The 24,145-nt window shown below is 40.3% G+C and overlaps 1 protein-coding gene across 1 annotated transcript in view; it reads left to right on the forward strand.

Moving 5' to 3' along the window:
- Nucleotides 1-24,145, forward strand: part of LOC124803150 (lysosomal-trafficking regulator) — a 593,053-nt gene that overhangs the window by 53,562 nt on the left and 515,346 nt on the right. Inside the window, exon 7 of the mRNA XM_047264331.1 lies at nt 3,474-3,770. Within this exon, the coding sequence (XP_047120287.1) occupies nt 3,474-3,770 (297 nt within the window). The remainder of the gene's footprint in view (nt 1-3,473; nt 3,771-24,145) is intronic.

The raw sequence follows: 24,145 nt of genomic DNA on the forward strand, positions 1-24,145 counted from the left end.
CATTTTTCAAAGTGCTCCAGGTACTGCTGGAAGTTAACAATACAGCTTCAGCCTACAGTTCTCAGAATAAATACAAGGCTTCTCATAATCCACATATTGTATATTGTGCTCTTGTTTGTAACAACTGTAATTATATAATTGCTTCAATATTCGAAACATTACTATTATGTTGATAAGGAATAATCCAAAAAAGGTCTGTCTTATTTAACAGATTCCATTTGAGTGAGTATATAACAAATTTTCTCATGTCCCTCTGATCTCATAGACATTGTCACAGCTACTCGTCCTCTGTGGCTCACACTGTATCTCAAAGGTGGGATCCGACGACATGGAATAAACTGCCTGACCAGCGGGTACTGTGAATGTGGTATGATGTTTATCATTCCCCCAGATTGCAGATATTCTGTGTCCATCCATTGCATGATACATGCACGTAAATAAAACATCTATCCAAACAGTAGGTTATACTAATTCATTACAAAATAAACTTCTTGTAGTGGTGATAATAATTTGTTGATTTAAAAATGCTTTGCAGCACATCACTTCACCAAAGTGATACATTACATTACATTGCCCTAATACTGAGTTTACGGTTACCTGACAGGGAGATAGTTAAAAGGTTGAAACTTCCTGACAGATTAAAAATGTGTGCCAGACCGAGACTCGAACTTGGGACCTTTGCCTATTCGCAGGCAAGTGCTCTACCAACTGAGCTACCCAAGCACGACTCACGACCTGTCCTCACAATTTTAATTCCGCTAGTACCTCATCTCCTATCTTCCAAACTTCACAGAAGTTCTCCTGTGAAACTTGCAGGACTAGCACTACTGGAAGAAAGGACATTGCGGAGATATGGATTAGGCACAGCCTGGGGGATGTTTCCAGAATGAAATTTTCACTCTGCAGTGGAGTGTGCGCTGATTTTGAAACTTCCTGGCGGATTAAAGCTGTGTGCCAGACCGAGGCTCAAACTCGGGACCTTTGCCTATCGTGGGCAAGTGCTCTACCAACTGAGGTACCCAAGCATGATCCATGATTCGTCCTCACAATTTTAATTCCGCCAGTACCTTGTCTCCTACCTTCCAAACTTCACAGAAGCTTTCCTCCGAAAGGTTCATTGCTGAAGACACGTGTTGTTGCGAATGAAAAGATTACAAAACTCAGAGTACGGTGTAGTAAACCATTTGAACTCTTTGTGTGGAAATGTTCTGACTGACAGATCCCACATTTCTTTATCAAAGACCACAAAATTAAGACAAGAACTGTCTCCTTAAACTTTCTTCAGAGATTTTGTTACAAACAGTGAAAGCGGACTCTAATATTATGAACCTCGTAAAAGGCTAAATGAAAGGCCCGACTAGAGGATGGCGTTGTTTGAATTTGCCCTCAAAAAAAGAATGTAGTGGCAATGTAATTTACTGGCAAAGTTATAGTCAGCATCCTCTTGAGATGCAGAGGGCTGTATTCTGCTAGAACCCAGACAGAGCATGAATGCTGTCACCTACATACAGATACTTTCAAAAAACCATTGAGCGTTTCATGATAAATGCTGTGGGAAGAAGACACTGATTATGTCATTGTACAAAAAATTATTCATACATTGGGGTGTGAAAGTCTTCCACAACATCCCAACAGTTTGTGACTTGGAACCCTTCTACCATGTACTCCAGTGACAGAACAGCCATGAGACCAACATTATGAGGTACTGGAAGACACACAAAAAGCAGTGTGTCAGTGTCTCTGGGCTGCCAGGATGGACTTCCACTGAGAGGGAGTATTCACATTCACAGAACAGTTGGAAAAATGGGTGCAAATAAGTTGAGGAACTGCAGTTGGTTCGTCCAAAAAAATAGAAATTAAAATCTATTAAAACAGTAGCTTTTGATTTTCAATATGCCCCTCATATCTAAAATGAGTTTTGATTGATGAGGCAATAACTGGAGTTTTGTTTCTAGGAGAAATTGTGATTACATGTGTCAGAGTGCTAGGGGCCTTCTGGCTGGGTTAGATACTTGAGTGACACCTCATATAAAACTTGAACTGCTTGCTGGCTATCTAATTCAGAATCTCCTTGCTGTGAGTTAAATGATGAATCAGTTCAGAGGAATGTTGTAAAATTATTTAGGAGTTTGCATCTGACTTCCAGGTCAGTGATTGGAAATACTGTGATTTAAGTAACAATGAGAAGCTTTGAGGGATGCTAGGTCAGTACATAAAGAAAACTGGAATTCTAATAGAGCAGATGACCTGTGAAATTAGAAGAGAGAATAGTTGTTGGAGGCTTGATGTAACAATTTGCAACAGGGATGGTGATTGGCAGATGATGTGGGAGATGGGACAAAAATGCAAAATGTAGGTGGCAGTACAAACGTGCACTATCAAGAACTGTACAGTGTGTGTGTGTGTGTGTGTGTGTGTGTGTGTGTGTGTGTGTGGGGGGGGGGGGGGGGTATGGTTCTGTTTAATTGGTGTGACAAGATATATTGAAAGAACATTTGGTATGGAAAAATGAATCAGATCAACAGTTCAATATCAATGCGAAGTGAAAGTTGGAGGATTGGCGGCAATATGTGTGATGAGTAACATATTTGGGTGCAGTGTTTGGAAACAAGTGGAAACTTTTGCATCGGAGATGTCAGAAGCATACGAGCTTCGTAGATGGAAGTTGAGGATGCCAGATGAATATGTTGTGGAGATTAGGGTGACACCTGAACGTACTTGTAGATAATGTGGATTACGTGCATTATATTGAGATAAGAGTGTTAAAGACCCACTACAAATAACTGTTAATGTGTCCAAGACCAAGATGATGCTTGATTATGAAAATAACATTGTGGTGAGGGGAGACTTCTTCTTTTGTACCATTTGAGTTTGTTGATTCTTCTCTGATCTACTGCCACAGTACACATAACTCAGTCAGGTGCCCGAGCAGCCCAGTATAAAATGTCAAAGAGAAGACAACATTTCTTCCACAAAAGGCTATTGACAATTGTTTTTCATTCCTCTTTGAAATATATTATGTCAGATGCAAGTTCAATACAAAGGAAACTAAAGCTTCTATAAAGGAAGTTATATATATTTTTTCCTACCAGAAGAAGTAGAAAGATTCACATTTAGATATAGCTGAAATGTGAAATTCGGATTTAATTATGAAATTACTACAGTCTGTCCATCATTTAGTATAGAGTAATAGTTAATTGCTGATTGGTGACATGCAGGTATGATTCCGATCCATTTGTGGTATTTGTAATTTGTAAGAATTTGAAAATTGAGAGTTGTATGAGCAGAAGCTGTCTACATCAGTGATGCAGTTCCTCTCTGTATGCATTTTTATTTGTGGTTCAGTCGCTAAGATTGAGTACCATCGTTTCCTACAACTTTTGTCTCAATTCTTTACACAAAGATATAGAGTCGATGACTTTTCATTTCGCCATTCCTCCCGCTTTACGGCCATTCGTTGCTTTTCATTCTAGGAATGCGTCCAGACAACACTATCCGGTTACGAGCTGTCCCTCTTGGTCCTGGACCTGCTGAGCCGCCTGGCACCTCGCGCACACTCGACTGCACTGTCGGCTGCCAACATGTGTGCCCACCGCTTGTGTGGTCCGGGGCTGGTGGCGGCAGCAGCATGGGCGGAGCTGGGAGAGAGCCGGCAGTGGGAGGTGCGGGCACGGCTGGTGGCAGTTGTAGCTGCGTGCCTGCCCGCCCTGCTTGTGCCGGCAGTGCTGCCTGCCACCCTGCGTTCTGGCCTGCTGCCTATCTTGATCAAGGTACGTAGTGCGGTGTGCCTACGGGCGAGGTTCGTGGCAACATCGTGAAACAGTCATGACCTAGATTTAATATCATTGTACTACCTTTGTCACAAAAGTTCCAGGACAGGATTTTTTTAATTTTTGAGTTTGCAATACTAAAAAGGAAGTTTGCAGCACCAAAACGGAACAAATGTTGTTTTTTATGGTACCTGGTATGAATGTGTCCTTGAAATGACCTTGGTCATGTTTCTGCACAAACTCCTTAGGTGACACGGCTCTGCTTAGCAACACACTGTTTGGGTTCTTACAGCATTAGTTACGGTAACACAGTGGATGTTGATTGTGAGCAAAAAGTCAACATTAAATTCTGGGTTAAGTTCGGGAAAACCCCTAGTGAAACACGGACAATGAGTAAACGAGCATATGCAGGTGAGCCACTTTCAAGAAGCCATATTTTTTAGTGACATAAAAGGTTTTGTGAAGGCAGAGATTCAGTGTGAGATGATCCCAGAGCTGTTTGCCTGTCTGCAGCACATACCGATGCAAATGTAGAGCATGTAAGGCAGTTACTGCAAGGAGACTGTCGTGTAACTGTGCGTGTGATAACTGAAGAACTTCATTTGAATCATGCTCTGTCTCATAAGATTTTATGCAAAGATTAGGGAAGTGGAAACCTAATGTAAAACGTGCCCCTCACACACAAACAGACGAACAGAAAGAGGAAAGATGAACTGCTGGTGCTGCTGAACGGCTGGATAGAGTCAGACATGATCCCACATTTGTGTCAAAGATTATTGCTGGTGATGAAAGTTAGTGCTTCCAGTATGACCCTCATATGAAGCGTCAAAGTGCTGAATGGCAGAGTCCTGGATCACCAGCTTCGAAGGAGGTCAAACGACAACCTTCGAGAACAAAGACAATGTTGATTGCATTCTTTAATAGTGAAGGATTTGTTCACCATGAGTATATTTCTCCAGGTCAACCAATGAATGAAATTCTTTACATCACCACCCTGATTTTTGTCATTCTCAGGATTGTTTCTTACAGCATGGCAATGCAAGACCCCATATCTGGCCAGACATTCTGTTATTGCCATCCTACATCCACCATGTTTGCACAGCCTTTTGCCAGGTTCGAATCCTGCCTTGGGCATGGATGTGTGTGATGTCATTAGGTTAGTTAGGTTTAAGTAGTTCTAAGTCTAGGGGACTGATGACCTCAGATGATAAGTCCCATAGTGGTTAGAGCCATTTGAACCATTTTAATCAATCCATGCAGAGTTGAAATATCCGTGCCATACTTGCTGTGATGTAAAGGTACCTGCTGTTGAACTCCACACACCATCAAAGGAGCACTTCAAACAAATATTGTTAAAACACAAACAAATATTTGTGCTAACTCATAATGTCATTTACATAATAATACAAGAAAACTTAACACTTCCAACTTTTATTGGAAAAAATCTGAAATTTAGTTACAATAAATTCTGTACCCTCACACCACTGCCTGTTGGTACTGAAGCCATTTCCATCTTGTCTTGTCGTGACATACATGGCAGTAAGCCCGATAATTTATGTCTTGTGATTTTTGTGGTTCTTTTTGTAGTGGTAATCTCACCGGATGCAATGATCTTGGTGTGTCACTTTGATAGAAAAGATCTTGGTGTTGTTTCACTTGGTAATGAAAATGCTATTTTGTAAATACTTACACTGGTGTTATGCAGACAGCAATAAGATACTCAATGTGGTCCCAAGCAACATAGTTCGTTAATGTACATTGTTTTAATAGTTTCTAATCGGCACTGTGTGTGATGAATTACTAATGCACTGTTTATTCACACACTATGTGATGGACGGTGTTGATTATTTAAGATGGTCTGTGCTAAGACTCAGTTAAATAATTTTATGATTTTAAACTTTCTAATCTTTCGTAACATGTTGTTGTATTAAACTGTAGAGTTAATATATAACTGTCACTGTTAATATATTTGCGGTTTGTAGCTAATTGTTCACATTAAAAAAATTCTGATTAAAATCACTTTTTAAACTCTCACAACCCATTTAGTTGAAAGTCACTTCTTAATGAATTCCCAGTTAATAAACACTTAATTAATATTTCTCTCTCTCTTTCTCCATAGTTTCAACTTTGAGGAGTAGTTATTTCGTAGGATGAAATTAGTGCCAACTTGGTGCGGGGATATCTTTGGTTAAAGAATGTACCCTGTTTAAAATAAACTTTGTTGTATTTTCAGTACTTCCTTTACATAGCACAGATAAATAAAATTTTTATTATAATCTCAATTAAAACACCAGAAATCAAATCAATAACCATGTATTAGCAACAAGAGCAAGCAGTGAGTGCAGCAAGTGAGAAAAAGAAGTGTGTTAACCATGTCATATAGTAGCTTATATAGACTGAAACAGTTTACGACATAACATTCTTTTATCCCTTTTGTTAGTATTCTTAGACACTACTTTGCATTTAAATAATAAATGTTTCATTTTATTACAAAAAAGAATAATAGAGACAGATTAAAATACATCAGCTACGGCTGACGAAAATGCAAGAGTGGCTTCAATTCCTGCAAAAATTTGAAAGTGGTGGGAAGCAATAGCTGCCATACACTATTTGTCTTGTTACTCTCATGAAATTTTTGAAGCTTCTGTTTTTTACTACAAAGCAGAAATGCTGTGTATGACTGAGCAAAATCCATGAACTTGGTACTCGGCTACTATGCCTATCAGTCAGAATTTTGTGATAGCCTTCTCATGTGGGAATGAGCACACCTGGTCACATTAAGGTCCCTTGGTGCAACACAGAAGTTATGCAGAATGAAGAAAAACTGAAATTTGGAAGTTTTACACCCAACTTTATGCTTTGTGGAAAGGGCAGCAGCATTTTCGCTTGTTCCGGGGGAAAAAGAGTGGTCAATCAATGAATCTGTCCCCATAACATCAGTCCATTAATGGGTTAGGTAACTGATAAGAAAATAAGGCACACATATTACTGTCACTTCAGTTATTGACACTGCAGCCAATTTGGCATAGTTCCCCACTTCCATTATTTTGTGGCCATTTCTACATCTCGGTTCAGCTGCTGTGCATTATACCATCAGCTGCCTGCTTTGTATACTCATATCTGAGCACACCCCTACAGTTCTTTTGTTACACTGTCAATTGGACTATGGCTATCAGCAAATACTTGTCTAATGTGTGCCCAGGTGCTATATCTCCTCCTTTCATTATGGAACAGCTCTGTTCCGTACTCAATCAATCCTTCTGATCTTCGGCGGTCTTCCCTAATGTCACACTTTTGAGGCTTTTAATAGTTTAATCATTTCTGTCTGACCCACTGTCAAAGTTTCACACTCAAATAGACCTGTGCTCCAAACAACTTTTTGTGAATCTTTTTCCAGTCTCGAGGTCTACATTTTCATACATTGGCAGGCGTTGTTATCTTTTTATTGGAAAATTTTTGACTTGTGCAATCCTAGCTACTGTATCTTTCTCTCATCTTTACCTTTTACGTCCTATAAATCAAACTTCTTCCACCTCTTCGAGTGTCTCCTATTGAAGTTTAGCATTCAGACAGCTGGCATATCTGTCTGCTGGACATACCATTACCTCTATCTTAGTTTTCTTTTGGTTTAAGTGACTATTGTAGCTATCAGCTAGCACACAGTCCAGTCACCTAGTACACAGGCCATTTCATTTGTCATCTCACTGCTGAGGCCTGGGTGAACTGTATTGTACATGTACTCTGTCCGTGACAAAACACTCCCGTTACGGGATGGCTAGAGGACAAATGTAAGGATGTAGAGGCCTATCTCACTAGGGGTAAGATAGATACCGCCTACAGGAAAATTAAAGAGACCTTTGGAGATAAGAGAACGACTTGTATGAATATCAAGACCTCAGATGGAAACCCACATCTAAGCAAAGAAGGGAAAGCAGAAAGGTGGAAGGAGTATATAGAGGGTCTATACAAGGGCGATGTACTTGAGGACAATATTATGGAAATGGAAGAGGATGTAGATGAAGATGAAATGGGAGATATGATACTGCGTGAGGAGTTTGACAGAGCACTGAAAGACCTGAGTCGAAACAAGGCCCCCGGAGTAGACAATATTCCATTGGAACTACTGACGGCCGTGGGAGAGCCAGTCCTGACAAAACTCTACCATCTGGTGAGCAAGATGTATGAAACAGGCGAAATACCCTCAGACTTCAAGAAGAATATAATAATTCCAATCCCAAAGAAAGCACGTGTTGACAGATGTGAAAATTACCGAACTATCAGCTTAATAAGTCACAGCTGCAAAATACTAACACGAATTCTTTACAGACGAATGGAAAAACTAGTAGAAGCCAACCTCGGGGAAGATCAGTTTGGATTCCGTAGAAACACTGGAATACTGACCTTACGACTTATCTTAGAAGAAAGATTAAGGAAAGGCAAACCTACGTTTCTAGCATTTGTAGACTTAGAGAAAGCTTTTGACAATGTTGACTGGAATACTCTCTTTCAAATTCTAAAGGTGGCAGGGGTAAAATACAGGGAGCGAAAGGCTATTTACAATTTGTACAGAAACCAGATGGCAGTTATAAGAGTCGAGGGACATGAAAGGGAAGCAGTGGTTGGGAAGGGAGTAAGACAGGGTTGTAGCCTCTCCCCGATGTTGTTCAATCTGTATATCGAGCAAGCAGTAAAGGAAACAAAAGAAAAATTCGGAGTAGGTATTAAAATTCATGGAGAAGAAATAAAAACTTTGAGGTTCGCCGATGACATTGTAATTCTGTCAGAGACAGCAAAGGACTTGGAAGAGCAGTTGAATGGAATGGACAGTGTCTTGAAAGGAGGATATAAGATGAACATCAACAAAAGCAAAACAAGGATAATGGAATGTAGTCTAATTAAGTCGGGTGATGCTGAGGGAATTAGATTAGGAAATGAGGCACTTAAAGTAGTAAAGGAGTTTTGCTATTTGGGGAGCAAAATAACTGATGATGGTCGAAGTAGAGAGGATATAAAATGTAGGCTGGCAATGGCAAGGAAAGCGTTTCTGAAGAAGAGAAATTTGTTAACATCCAGTATAGATTTAAGTGTCAGGAAGTCATTTCTGAAAGTATTTGTATGGAGTGTAGCCATGTATGGAAGTGAAACATGGACGATAAATAGTTTGGACAAGAAGAGAATAGAAGCTTTCGAAATGTGGTGCTACAGAAGAATGCTGAAGATTAGATGGGTAGATCACATAACTAATGAGGAAGTATTGAATAGGATTGGGGAGAAGAGAAGTTTGTGGCACAACTTGACTAGCAGAAGAGATCGGTTGGTAGGACATGTTTTGAGGCATCAAGGGATCACAAATTTAGCATTGGAGGGCAGCGTGGAGGGTAAAAATCGTAGAGGGAGACCAAGAGATGAATACACTAAGCAGATTCAGAAGGATGTAGGTTGCAGTAGGTACTGGGAGATGAAAAAGCTTGTACAGGATAGAGTAACATGGAGAGCTGCATCAAACCAGTCTCAGGACTGAAGACCACAACAACAACAACAACAACAACAACGGGACAGTCATTTATTTCCGTCACTGCCTTTTCTGAATACAAATTAAATGTTGGTGTTGACAATGAGTGACCATGCTTTTCACCATTTCTGATGTCGGCCTCCTGTAACATTGCAGTTCAGAGTTCTCTGTATTGCTTTGTGTATAGAGAATGGATTACTGTGCTCTCCCTGTTGTGTATATGACACTGGTTAAAAATATCATAGCTAACACTTTGTTCAAGAGTCATGAAAGAAGGTTGTACACATGGAAGAGGCCTGGAGATACTAGAAGGTATCAGATAGATAATATAATGGTAAGACAGAGATTTGGAAACCAGGTTTTAAATTGTAAGACATTTCCAGGGGCAGATGTGGATTATGACCACAATCTATTGGTTATGAACTGTAGATTAAAACTAAGAAACTGCAAAAAGGTGGGAATTTAAGGAGATGGGACCTGGATAAACAGACTAAACCAGAGGTTGTAGAGAGTGTGAGGGAGAGTATTAGGGAATGATTGACAAGACTGGGGTAAAGAAACACAGTAGACGAAGAAGAATGAGTAGCTTTGAGAGATGAAATAGTGAAGGCAACAGAGGATCAAGTAGGTAAAAATACGAGGGTTAGTAGAAATCCTTGGGTAACAGAAGAAATACTGAATTTAATTGATGAAAGGAGAAAATATAAAAATGCAGTAAATGAAGCAGGCAAAAAGGAATACAAACATCTCAAAAATGAGATCGACATGAAGTGCAAAATGGCAAAGTCGGGATGGCTAGAGGACAAATGTGAGGATGTAGAGGCTTATCTCACTAGGGGTAAGATAGATACTGCCTACAGGAAAATTAGAGAGACCTTTGGAGAAAAGAGAACCACTTGTATGAATATCAAGAGCTCAGATGGAAACCCAGTTATAAGCAAAGAAGGGAAAGCAGAAAGGTGGAAGGAGTGTATAGAGAGTCTGTACAAGGGCGGTGTACTTGAGGACAATATTATGGAAATTGAAGAGGATGTAGATAAAGATGAAATGGGAGATACGATACTGCGTGAACAGTTAGACAGAGCACTGAAAGACCCAAGTCGAAACAAGGCCCCGGAAGTAGACAACATTCCATTAGAACTACTGACAGCCTTGGGAGAGCCAGTCCTGGCGAAACTCTACCATCTGGTGAGCAAGGTGTATGAGACAGGCGAAATACTCTCAGATTTCAAGAAGAATATAATAATTCCAATCCCAAAGAAAGCAGGTGTTGACAGATGTGAAAATTACTGAACTATCAGCTTAATAAGTCACAGCTGCAATATACTAACGCGAATTCCTTACAGACGAATGGAAAAACTGGTAGAAGCTGACCTCGGGGAAGATCAGTTTGGATTCCGTAGAAATATTGGAACACATGAGGCAATACTGACCCTGTGACTTATCTTAGAAGATATATTAAGGAAAGGCAAATCTATGTTTCTAGCATTTGTAGACTTAGAGAAAGCTTTTGACAATGCTGACTGGAATACTTTCTTACAAATTCTGAGGGTGTCAGGGGTAAAATACAGGAAGTGAAAGGCTATTTACAATTTGTACAGAAAGCAGATGGCAGTTATAAGAGTCCAGGGTCATGTAAGGGAAGCATTGGTTGAGAAGGGAGTGAGACAGGGTTGTAGCCTCTACTCGATGTTATTCAATCTGTATATTGAGCAAGCAGTAAAGGAAACAAAAGAAAAATTCAGAGTAGGTATTAAAATCCATGGAGAAGAAATAAAAACTTTGAGGTTTGCCGATGACATTGTAATTCTGTCAGAGACAGCAAAGGACTTGGAAGAGCAGTTTAACGGAATAGACAGTGTCTTGAAATCTTGAAAGGAGGATATAGATGAACACCAAAAAAGCAAAACAAGGATAATGGAATGTAGTCGAATTAAATCGGGTGATGCTGAGGGAATTAGATTAGGAAATGAGACACTTAAAGTAGTAAATGAGTTTTGCTATTTGGCGAGCAAAGTAACTGATGATGGTCGAAGTAGAGAGGATATAAAATGTAGACTGGCAATGGCAAGGAAAGCGTTTCTGAAGAAAAGAAATTTGTTAACATTGAGTATAGATTTAAGTGTAAGGAAGTTGTTTCTGAAAGTATCTGTATGGAGTGTAGCCAGGTATGGAAGTGAAACATGGATGATAAATAGTTTGGACAAGAAGAGAATAGAAGCTTTCAAAATGTGGTGCTACAGAAGAATGCTGAAGATTAGATGGGTAGATCACGTAAGTAATGAGAGGCGGTATTGAATAGAATTTGGAGAAAGAGGAGTTTGTGGCACAACTTGACTAGAAGAAGGGATCAGTTGGTAGGACATGTTCTGAGGCATCAAGGGATCACCAATTTATTATTGGAGGGCAGTGTGGAGGTTAAAAATCGTAGAGCGAAACCAAAAGATGAATACACTAAGCAGATTCAGAAGGATGTAGTTTGCAGTAGGTACTGGGAGATGAAGAAGCTTGCACAGGATAGAGCAGCATGGAGAGCTGCATCAAACCAGTCTCAGGTCTGAAGACCACAACAACAACAACAACAACAACAAGAAATTCGTGCAGTATTATCAAAATCCTTCTTCAGATGTTGTGTGTTTCCTTGTTTCTTCTAGATCTGCTGTCTGTTATTAACTAAACCTAAAATTTACTTTTCATGTACGACTACTTCCCCTGCTTCTCCTAAAAAGTGAACTGGTTCTTCCCTGATCTTCATTTAGGTTTTGCTTCTGCTATTTGATAATGTACTCTTGTGAATAGTTTAATAGATATTCTAATAGATTGATTGTGCAGTAATCGTCACATGTATTTGTTCTCGAATTCTTCAGAAGGTGGTAATTATATTTTTGTTTCGAAATCTGATATAACTTACCCAGTTAAATAAATTTCAACAACAAACTCATACAGTCCTCGAACTGCCCTTTGGGCTAATGCCTATCAGAGTTCGGTGGTACAAGATGTGATTGGAAAGTTTTAAGAATGGGTCCGCTACTGCTTACTGGTCTGGCAGGCAGGTACACAGAGGGTGGGGAGTGAGTCATTGCCTTGTCCTTGAACGCCCTCTGACAGGAAACTGCATTTCCTTTATTCAGTTGGTTGTGGCAGCTGGTTGAGTGTGGGTCTGCTTGGGGTTGTTGCCGGATTCTGTCTGTGTGGAAATGGATGTAAAAACGGAGCAACGAGTTTGTGTGAAATTTTGTTTTAAAACTGGGAAATCAGCTTCTCAGACTTACAAACTATTAAAAAGAGCTTTGGGAGATAATTGTATGAGTCAGGCAAATGTTTCTGTCTGGTTCAACATATTTAAAAATAGCCGCGAATCATTTGAAGATGAATCAAGGTCCGGCTGTTCTTCCACCTCAAAAACGAATGAAAATGTTTTGAAAGTTTGCGACCTAGTGCACTCTGATCGTAGACTTACAATTAAGGAGATGGCTGATGATCTGAAGTTTCTATTCAGTTCAGTCAATTTTAACTGAAGATCTGAACATGCGTTGAGTGTCCGCAGAATTCATTCCAAAAGTGTTGTCAAGTGACCAGAGACAATACCTACTTGAAGTGTGCCAAGAACTGTATAATCAGACTAAAAATGACCCAGATTTGTTAAATAGGGTAATTACAGGTTATGAATCGTGGGTATATGGATATGATCCTGAAACCGAAGAGCAGTCTTTGCAGTGGAAGACTCCAAGTTCACCACGACCGAAAAAAGCACGGCAAAGTCGGTCGAAGATGAAGATAATGTTGGTGATTTTATTTTTTCGATTCTACTGGTATTGTGCATCATGAATTTACCCCTGGAGGACAGACAATTAACCAGAAATACTACAAATGTGTCCTTTAGCATTTGCACAAAAAGGCGCAGAAGAAAAGGCCTGCATTGTGCTGGGTGCTACACCATGACAATGCTCTGGCTTATCGTGCCTTCTCCATCGTTGAATTTTTGGCCAAATTCAAAATTCCTGTGCTTCCATAACTGCCATATTCCTCTGATTTGGCCCCTGTGGACTTCTGCCTGTTTCCTAAACTGAAATTTTTCACTGAAAGGGAAGCAATTTGACTCGATTGAAGACATCCAGGCAAATACGGAGAGAGTCCTTAACACATTTCAGGAAAAACATTTCCAGGAATGTTTCCAAAAGTGGAAACACCATTGGAGTCGGAGTGTTCAGTCGGAAGGGGAGTATTTTGAAGGAGATGCATCACCGTAGCATGTAAGTACCACCATTGTACAATAACAAGCCCGTTCTTAAAACTTTCCAGTCACACCTCATATTTCATCAGTACCTGGGCATTTGTACATTTTGAGTTGCTGCATTTCTTTCTGCTCATGGATTTTCTGTATATCTTTGTTAATTTCAGAAATAAGGATTTCCTCTTCATTATCATGTTATGCTGTATTCTTATTTTGAATTTGTGTAATTTCTTTTGAGCAACAATAAAATTTCTCCAAGTACTGTTTTCAGATTTTTGCCTCATTGCCTTTTTTTTCATTTCTTATCATTGCCTGTATCTATGTTAACCTGTTTTAGTCTTGTATCTGTGTCATCACATTTTCCCTCTGACAATTTTTATTTAGCTCTCGTGTATTTTCAAGCAGTTTTGTTTCTGAATGACCTATCTCATTCTATTCATTTAAAATATTTTTACAGCTTTGTCACCACTTTAATGGCAGTCCTTACCTGCTATCTGAGACTGGCTGTTTTATGCATTTTTTGATCATTGTACATTTTTTTCTGCAGTTACTGTCTCTTTCAAGGCCATTCTCCAACTTTCCACGCTGATTACTCTTCGAAATGTTGTGTTTTCTTCTGAATTAGGCTAAATTTTTAGTTTCTTGCACTTGTCCAGCTTGCAACATTTCAACTTCTTTCTTTTTAACTTCTCTAATTTCATTCAGAATTTCATCGTTGGTAGGTTGTGATCGCCAGGCGTGCCGGTACCTGGGTGACACTTGCAATCCTTAAGGAGGCTTATGAGTCTTTGTTTAACTGAAATATAGTTGGTCTGATATCTTCTTTGATCTTTTGAAAACTTGCATATATGCTTCCTTCTCAGAGGGCCCTTGAAAAGCGTATTTGCATGGAATATCTTGTGCCCATCACAGAAGTCTATTACTCTCCTCCCATCCTTAGAAAAGGGCAGTCTGTCTTATGCTGAGGCCAGAGTGCTCCGTGCTTCCTCTCTAAACTGTACCTCTCTCCTCCCCAAGGAAGGAGCCAACAGTTCTCCAAGCTAGGACAGTGTCTTGTACTTCTGCAAGTGACTATCAGCAGTACAGGCCAGTGATTCTGATCCCAGAGGATGGCAAAAGAAAATCGATGCAAGAAGAGAATGTCGATCAGAAATTTGTGATTATAGAATATTAAAGTTAATTGATGAAAGGTGAATACATAAAAATGTAGCAAATGAAGCAGGCGACAGGGAATACAGATACATATAAAGCAGTATATATGTAAAATGATAAATGGCAAACCAGAAATAGCTTTTAGAAAAATTATGCGCCTTCAGAGTCAAGAGAAGTACCTTTGACATGCCAAATAGTGAGTGCCTGAGGAAGCTCAGTCTTTGTTAGCTGGGTACAGCTTTGGCTAACCTGGGTTTTGTGTGATGGGCATCCCCAATCCTCTGTAACCGTAAGCTCTGTACAAGCTGCAGTGACCACCATGCAGCACAGTGGTGAAGTATTGTGTGTCACAGGAAATGTTGATCTCACCTTAACGACATAGATTTTGTGTGTATGTGTTTTTTTACTGATTCGGGGGGGGGGGGGGGGGGGGAGAGTTAGTTAGTTTAATGCTTGAAATTCTTGTTGAACTTTCACTCTGTCCTAGCCTCCCATGGTAGAAGGGAGCCTCTAGTAATGTAGAGGAATTGGTGTCAAACTCAGTGTCTGGCCCTCATGTATACTGGCAGTAGCAGTCATGGCCCCTTTGGGCTACTATTGTCATTGAGAGGTGACACTGGTGGTTGTGGTGTGAGAGTGTTGCTGAAATGACAGGCCTTGTTGAACCCACTCACCGCGTCTGGTGATGGAGGACAGAGGTGCCAAGTAGGTAGATTGACAGTGGAGTATCCTTTTGAGTAGCACTGTCATAGCTCTACCATTCTGTAAGATTTGCATAGCATGATCATTAAGCTTCAAAATGACGTGATAAGAGTCACTGTAAGGAGGTTGTAGTGGTGAGCAGAGGTGCCTGTTCTGAAAAAACGTGAGCTCTCCTTCAAATCCTTATGATGAAAACTGCTGGTATGGGGCGAAGCGTGGAGATGTAACTCTTTTAACTTGTCACAGTAGGAATGGCATAATGGATGCAGAGAGGGAATCTTGTGATACAAAAAACTGTAGCGGAAGCTTGAAACATTCCTGATTAATATGATGTCTTTTGTTATTAGCCGTAATAGTAGCCTATCTTTAATCTTGATATGACTGTGCTCTAATAGGTAAGTGCTAATAGATTTAGCTGCATCGGGAGTCATTTCTAATCAGGATGTGGTTGCTCAACAATGTTCATACAACGATAAAGGGTTGTGCAATAACCAATACCAAAATGATTTACATTGTATGACTTGTATGTTCTGATTAAACACAGTTTTGAGGCAGACACTATTTCTGTCTCAAACTTCTAATTACAGTTAATCTCAACACATCAGTATTTTTTTTTTATTAGGCCACAAGTTATAATAATGGTTATCACACACAATCCTCAGTGAAATCCGATCTGTGGCCAGCGTACTTGACACGAACAGTGATATTCAGCACACTATGAGCATTTAAGACGCTGCTCAAAAAATAATTTGTCATGAATCAGTAATGTTTTGCTGAGGATCACCCATGATGGTAGATACTCACTCAGCCAGTACAACAGTGCATAGCTCACATCTCCGCCCAGACTCAGTGGACTCCTAACGCGAAACTCTTCCCAGACTTGAGTAACTGAGACTTCACTCAGTCAGCGGTACCAGTGCTTGGCAAGTGATTTTAGCCTACCACCGACCTCTGTGAGGCAAAACTGTGCTTATTGTTGGGTAAGGGATGACAGAACCCCTTACAACCTGCAGTGTCTTTCCATAGATCATCTCAGCTGTTAACGCACCGATGTACTGCTTAATGGTGATGCTTAGGCCAACTAGGTCTAGTAGCAGTGCTGCTGTTTGGATTGTGTCATGGCACATGAGCACAGCTTTGAGTGTTGTGTATCAGTGCTCTGTCATCACTGGCTGAGTGCTAACTTATGGTGTGATGGTGTTGGAATCCACACAATCTAGTGAGTTCGAGAAATAAGGTGGACTCAAGCTGCCATCCTTGATCTGTTGTGGTGTGTGCTGGGCAGCTGAACTGGGTCATTCATATAGTGTGGAATGTCCAGGCTGTTGTTTCTGTGAAAATGTTCATGATTGGGATAATTTTGGCCCAATGGGTGTACCAGTCACTTGCCATGAAGATAAATCTGTCTTTCAGACAGAGGCAACAGACCCACTAGATCAGTGTGGACCGGAAAATTGACCTATTGGTTTATGAATATGGCAGCTAACTTTGGCTGTCTGGCTTGCTAATCATGATTTAGTTAACAAAAAACAAGTTTTTATCATCTCGGCCAAATGTACCGGCCCTCCTTATTTCTTCTGGCCTTATCCAATGTCTGCACAAGTTTGATGTGTTAATTTGAATTTGCCAGTGTTAGTGGTAGAGAGTGCCCCTTCTTTTTGCAGACTCCCCCCCCCACCTCCCCCTCACTCCTGAATCCTTGAAGCAGTGTGCTAATGTGTGCATCTGTCCAGGCCGGTCAGTAATATGGCTGTCCCAATAAACTTAATTGTGCTTTTAGCTGTGGGGTGTACTAGTTTGTGCTCTGACTCAACCACTTGTTTGTGAAAAACAGTTTGTAAAAATGTCCTAGGAGGACAACAGAGATTCCCAAACTGTATTTTGCAGAACTCTGATGATGTTCCACAGAAAGTGAATAAGTGCTCCATGAAAAACTATTAATAATATTCTTTTTCTTTCCTTTCCAATACTTTGACAATACTGATTACATTTAAAAATTTTATTATGATTTCTGTGGTATTAGTTGTTGCTTAAAATTGAAGTAATTGCTAAACAAAACAAGTTTTTCTCATTTTTAAGAAGTTAGCCACCTTCAAAATAAACAAGATGTTTCATCAATGTAGCAGGATTCACAAAGTGTTCCACCTGAGGAGATGTTTGGGGTTTCCCTGGCCTAGAGGCATCACACAGTAGTTTTTTTTTTTTTATCTTGCTAGAGAGAGCCTCTAGCATTCCTGTGTCCCCGCTCACCCCAAGTTGTTGTATGTGCAGCAGCTGCTTGAGCTGTATTGAATTTATGAAAATCCATAATGTATGAAATTGTATTTAAACTCAAAAAATTGTCTGAAAATGTATCATCTATCCCTTTAGTATGACTCAAATCTGTACCAAAGCCACTAATTAATTGTAAGTGTTAAAATTGCCTTGTGGAAAATGTTCCCTTGTTTGTTTTTAAGGCAAAATTGATGGGTTCGTGGTCAGTGTATACTCCAAATGCCTGTTGTTTGATGTACAGGCGGAAGTGCCAGGTGACCTCTTATATTGTGAGCAGCTCTTAATTCTAAGCAGTCCACCTGGTCTGAGTGTCAGTAGGCTTGTGAGGAAACAATCCAGGGGATTACCATGTACCATGGAGGTCGTGCTGATTACCATCAAAATTGTGTGCACAATCACAAGAATGGTAACTGGGTGTGCTGGGTGTGCCAAAAGAAGTGTGTTGCATTGACTGACACTTACCATTTCGAAGGCATGTCAGTAGTCCATGTCAGTGGGCACCAAACATTGCAGTTTTGACTGTCAAAAGCTACTGTAAGGGGTGCCTGCACTGCAACTGCTCCCGGCAAAAGTCATCAATAAAATTTGATCACTCATAAGAATTTTCTTAGGTATTGAAAGTCAGTGGGGTTGGGCATATTCTGAATTGCATCGAATTTCTCTTTAAGGGGACAGATCCCTACTGCAGATACCTAATGATTGCACTTGTCATTTCCAGAGCACACAGCTGTCATCAGTCACTAAGAGACCATAATCTGCTTGTCTGTTATATACAATTCTTAAATGTTCACCATGTTCCACTGTCATTTGTAAAAACACCGGTGCTTGATCTAGATAGGTGAAATGAAAAGATAGTTGACACTTAAAGTCAGGACTGCACAGCATTTTTAGCATGACATTCATAAATATTCGAACAATCCTAAAGGTGTTATTATCACTGTCTCCAGAACATCCTGCAGAGCAGCCAGAATTTGGTGGTAAGCTCTCTTGAAGTACATAACACTGAATTTGTGTGCTCCAGCTAGAGGACTTGTAAAATCTTGAATATTGTGAATGTGGTAGCAATCGAGTACAGTGCAAACATTTAATGCATGGTAATCAAGCCGTGGTGTCCATATTGTGTCTTTCTTTTTAATGAGATGTATTAGAGATGCCAGGAGCTGTTGGATCTGTTGATTATTCCTGCTTGAAGCTGTTTTTACTGTGTCCTATTTGTTGCTGAACATTGAGCTTTCTTGGTGACAGATTGACCAAACGTACTCTCAGTGTTACGCAATGTGTTGTGTTTGATGCTACTGTGCTGGGTTGGTTGGCGACTGCAATCCTTTTTTAATTTTTTTGGCTCTATATTTGCAGCTTTCAATTCCCATTTTAAGGTATGCAGTTTGGATTTTAATTCTTTGTTGTTGCTCGTACTTGATGTCTGCTGCAGGCTTGAATGGAACATGCTGCAACTTCTGAATGCCTTGCATAATTGCTCTATAACTATTTTGGTCCCCAACCAAAGCTCTGTTGCGTGTAGTTGATTTCCTGCCTTTAATGGTGTAAGAAATGAGTGCTAATACAGGATCAGATACAGCAGACAATAAAAATTCCATTCTGGAGGCTGATAGAAACTTGAGTCCATTATAGTTTTGCATTCACCATAAGTAGAAATAGATGAACTGTTTGCATCAGCAGGCCATAAACACTCTTGAGACTTCTCAGTTGTTGCTGCTGCTGCATTTCTGGTAAGGTGCTCACATCAGAACTACTTTCCATCAGATTTGGAGGCAGCTGTTTGTGATTTACCTTCAGTTGTCTAGATCCTTTAAAATCATTAGCCTGGTTTTAGTTTACAAGCTGGCTGTGCATGACCACAGTGCCAGTGTTTATTCTTGTTTGAAAGTACTACTTGTAAAGAAACCACTGCCTGGTGGCTGCTATGTTTGGATGGTTGGTGGTGGTGAGTTTGATGTTGTTATTGTTGGCACCACTAGGGATGCTGCATCTGTTGACCGGTAGGTACTTGTAAGCTTGCTTGCAGCCTGATGTGCCCAATACTGGTCACTATTTACATTTGGGTAACCAAAGTGCAACACAGTTCATAGGCTGTGCTTCATAGTGGCTGTGATACCAGCACATGGATGAGCATTGCTTCTTGTTCTGTTTTTTACTGCCACAGCACCCGAAGTGGTAAAATAGTGAAGTGGCAGCATCTTCTTGTGTAGCATTGACTTGTCCCTCGTCTCCCTTCTTGGTAATATGTTCCATGAATGCATCCAAGCCTTTTTCCAAAGTCTGGAGTTGTACAGAATATGTAGGGTTGTATTCCACTTTTGACTGTGGAGGCTATTGCCGTGGTGACATCATTTTGGGATTGTGTCTCTATACACACTTTTTCATGTTGAAGCATGCAGTGGACCTTGTCTGCAATTTCTATCTCAGGATTTTATATTTGCCACTTTTTATAACTGCTGTTCTTACTGGTTTAGCCAGATGTGACTCTTACTGGCTGAGCCAGATGTGACATAATTTTGTGCCTGCCATTTCAGACTTGGCAAAAATATTGTGTATGTGGTGCCAATAATCAGGTACTGCTTTATCACCAATTTTCTCACTGTTTAACAGCTGTTGGTTGCGTTGAACCTGTTGTTTGCAGAATCTTCTGAATGAAGTGGTTTTGGGATTCCAATACTTGTTCTGCACTGGCATGTTTTTAATAATGTGTGTCACTAAAACCAATGCATGAGAATCCAAAGCATTAACTCTTGGAATAAATTGCATTTCATCACTTGAAACACAGTTTGAGCAAAAGGAAGTTCCAGCATACAAAAGCATGATTCTGGTTGCTGTGATAAAGGTGGTGGGATTTCCACTTTACTTCGTGGCATGATCAAGACACTTTGAGTGACAAACAGAATGTTGTCACCATAATGGTAGCTCGCAGAACTCCTAAAACATTTTTTGCTCTCTATTTGTAGTTGATTGAAATGTAAAGTCACCACTTACATTGTGTGTGGCTTCACGGTGCTGTCTGATCTTCTATCTTGGAATAGTATTGTCTGTTGTAGGCATTGTCAGTTTGCTTATAAATCTTTGCCCTCTAGGATTCCATTTTTCTTCTCAGGGTCACCAATATGTGGGTATGTTAACCACAGTAAATAACATAGACATTAAAGGGCTACCACTGGGGCAACTGCTACAACTCACATGTATAAGTCTCACCCTGGCAAGCAGGGCCTCAGACCTTTAGTTCCACAGCTATTTGTGGCACCCAGATGGAACTGTTAAAACCTAATCTCTGTACACCCAGTGGGTTGCTCAACCCAACAAGAATGCTTGTGTAGCCACTACTCCATGGAGGAAAAAAAAAAAAAAGTATAAGGTAGTTCTGTTTGCAGTAACAAAACATCTGCTGCTAGACATATGTATTTTTAATCATTAAAATTAAAAAAAGACAACAGCTTTGAGAAAGATTCACCTATCTACATTCAGAAGGCTCTAGAGAGCATTGCTGGCATCTTGTATGTACGAGGGCCATTCAATAATTACAGATACAAATTGGTCTGGGGAAAAAACTGTTGGTAGGGCAAGTTTGGTACTTTTATGGCTTCAAGTTGGCATCACTGGGATGAGCCCTGATCAGCTGATGTATCAACATTGTTTTGTTTATAATCTCAAAAATACGTTTCAAAATGGCGAGTCCACTTGAAACATCCACATTATTTGAACAACGTTCTGTTATTCGTTTTGTACTTACTGAAGGCAAGAAACCAGTGAATATTTACTGTAGAATGTCTAAAGTTTATGGTGAAGATTGTATGAATCATGCAAATTTTTACAAGTGGGTAGAGCAGTTCAAAAATGGTCATGACTCAGTGGCTGATGAACACCGTCCTGGCCGACCAGTTACAGTTTCGACTCCCTCATTTGAAATTCAAATTGATGACATAATTCGTGCCAACTGCCATGTGACTGTGGAAATGATAGTTGATAATGTTCAAGTTAGTACTGATACAGTTCATAACATAATCTGTACTGCAAAATATGTGCAAGATGGGTCCCAAAGGAGTTGACGCGGCTACACAAGGAAACAAAGTTGAGAGTGTGCACAGAGCTAAAAGAACATTATGAAAGAGAAGGTGAGCACTTCCTCAACAAAATTTTAACTTGTGATGAAACTTGGATTCACAATCATGAGCCAGAATCAAAAAGACAAAGCTTGGAGTGGAAGCACACCAACTCCCCTGTCAAGAAAAAATCCAAAACCCAAGCATCCGGAGGAAAGTTCATGTTGACGGCATTTTGGGGTGCTGAAGGTCCACTTTTTTGTGATTATCTCAAAGAACAGCATACAATGAACAGCCAATACTACACGGATTTGCTTTTAAACAAGGTGAAGCCAGCCACGAGAGAGAGATGTCGGGGATCTCAGACGAGACAGTGTGATTCTCCAGCAAGACAATGCACATCCTCATATTGCTCAACTAACCTGTGAAACCATTGACAAAATGGGCTGGGAAATACTGCCTCACCCCCCTTTACAGTCCTGATTTAGCACCTAGTGATTTTCATTTGTTTGGTGCACTGAAGGAGGCATTATGTGGGAAGAGGTTCCAGGACAATGAGGACATGAAAAAGTTTGGGGAAATTCGTTCAGACATCGGGTTCTTTGCAGCCAGAATAAAAAATCTTGTAGCCCGATGGAACAAGTGCATAAATGTTCAACGAGATTATGTTGAAAAGTAGAAAAAGTATTGTCTTGTAAAAATAGATGCTTTTTTCTTCAGATCAGTCTGTCTCTTTAATAATTGAATGACCCTCATATATAGCAGTTGAGAAGCAGCTAAATTCCTTGGGGAATATTCCATCAAGAATGAGCTGCATGGCTCTCTCAAACTTTAGCAAAGATGTGTCGTGTAGTGATATTATAGATATTTCCAAAGAAGAACAGAAAGATTAATGGGCTCAGAAAGATGTGATTGATGTGCAAAATATGATGAAAATAGTAGATGCCAAACTGGTAAAATTTATGGATTTACTCTTACATTCAATAGCACAACACTTCCAGACCACATCGAGGCATTGTTCATTAGCAGAAAAGTGAGTCCTTGTATTCCCAGTCCGATACACTGTTTCAAATGCCAGCACTTTGGATACACTGCTTTAGCATGTAAGGGAGAAGCCACTTGTCACAAAATGGGAAGGCTGTTCACCATGGAGTCACTTGTTCGTCTCTTCTGAGGAGTGTTAATTGCTCTGGGGATCATCTTGTATGGGGTAGAGACTCCACCATCTACCTTGAAGAAAACCTGGTGCAAATGCTAGAAACAACAAAGGGGTTCTATATGGTAAACCAAAAAAATCTATAAAGCAATACAACCTCCTGCTTTGCTACTTCATGTCCTTCACATCCGAAAAAGTCAACCCAGAAAGCCAGAGTATGTACACGAGTAGAGAAATCTAATGCCAGCACCAACACCTGTGTTTGTAAGTGTAATGGCAAGGTGCTATTACCACAGGTCCCTCCAGAAAATCTGAAAAGGTCATTGTTGCCAACATTGTAGAGCTTCCAGCAAATCAAAAGGCTGGCTCCAGTAAACATGTGAGCACTCACACTGCCACGAATAGTCCTCTGAAGTCTCTCCACACAAACAAACCAAAAAGGAAGTGTTGGACATGGGAGGAATCATCTGTTAGACCATGCAGATCTCTCTCTCTATATTACCTTTCTAACCATACCACTTCAAACAGAGTGGAATACGAAATCTGCCTGAGGCACCAACCTAGCCCCTCAACTAAACCTTCAAGCTTGGTGGAATCCCTGCACTGGCAGAGAGACAGGGTGAAAGAAAAACCCCATTGATAAATGGGCTCCCGTACTACTGTGGAACAATGGTGGATTCAGAACATGTGGATGAACTGAAACTCCTAGCACAGGGAAGGCACTGTGTTTGTGTTTCCTTTAATGTCCCTGTGCCACATGTCTATACCTTCTGCCTGAAGGACGACCTGCTTGGCAAAAGGTTCAGTCTATGTAAATCATTACTCAGCTATACTCTCTGTATGTACCATCACAAGAAGCAGTAGATTACAAGGCCCTGAACAAGACCTTTTACTCCTCTGACCATTTCTCATACTTGGATACTTCAGTGTATATAATGTGTTACGAGACTCTCACTCTGGCCGAGATTTGCAGAGCCTTGTGATGCCTTGGGAGCTGTGCATCCTAAACACAGGCAATCTCAAACATTTCAATGCTGCTGAGCATCCTCTTTACGCTCTACAGCCCTCGCAGGTTTCACTCAGTTGGAAGTTACTGGTGACCTTCATTCAGATGACAGCTTCCCACTCTGGATACCTCTACCAGATTGTGCAGTCTCCAAGAGGAAGCTGCTGAAACAGTTAATTGACGTAGCAAACTGGATGGAGTACAGCCTGCTGACTTTTTGAACAATGAGACAATATCCAGGAAGGTGTGGACATCACAAATGTGATCAGATGTGGCACTGACTTACC

This window comes from Schistocerca piceifrons, chromosome 6 (genome assembly GCF_021461385.2).
Source record: "Schistocerca piceifrons isolate TAMUIC-IGC-003096 chromosome 6, iqSchPice1.1, whole genome shotgun sequence".
Taxonomy (NCBI): domain Eukaryota; kingdom Metazoa; phylum Arthropoda; class Insecta; order Orthoptera; family Acrididae; genus Schistocerca; species Schistocerca piceifrons.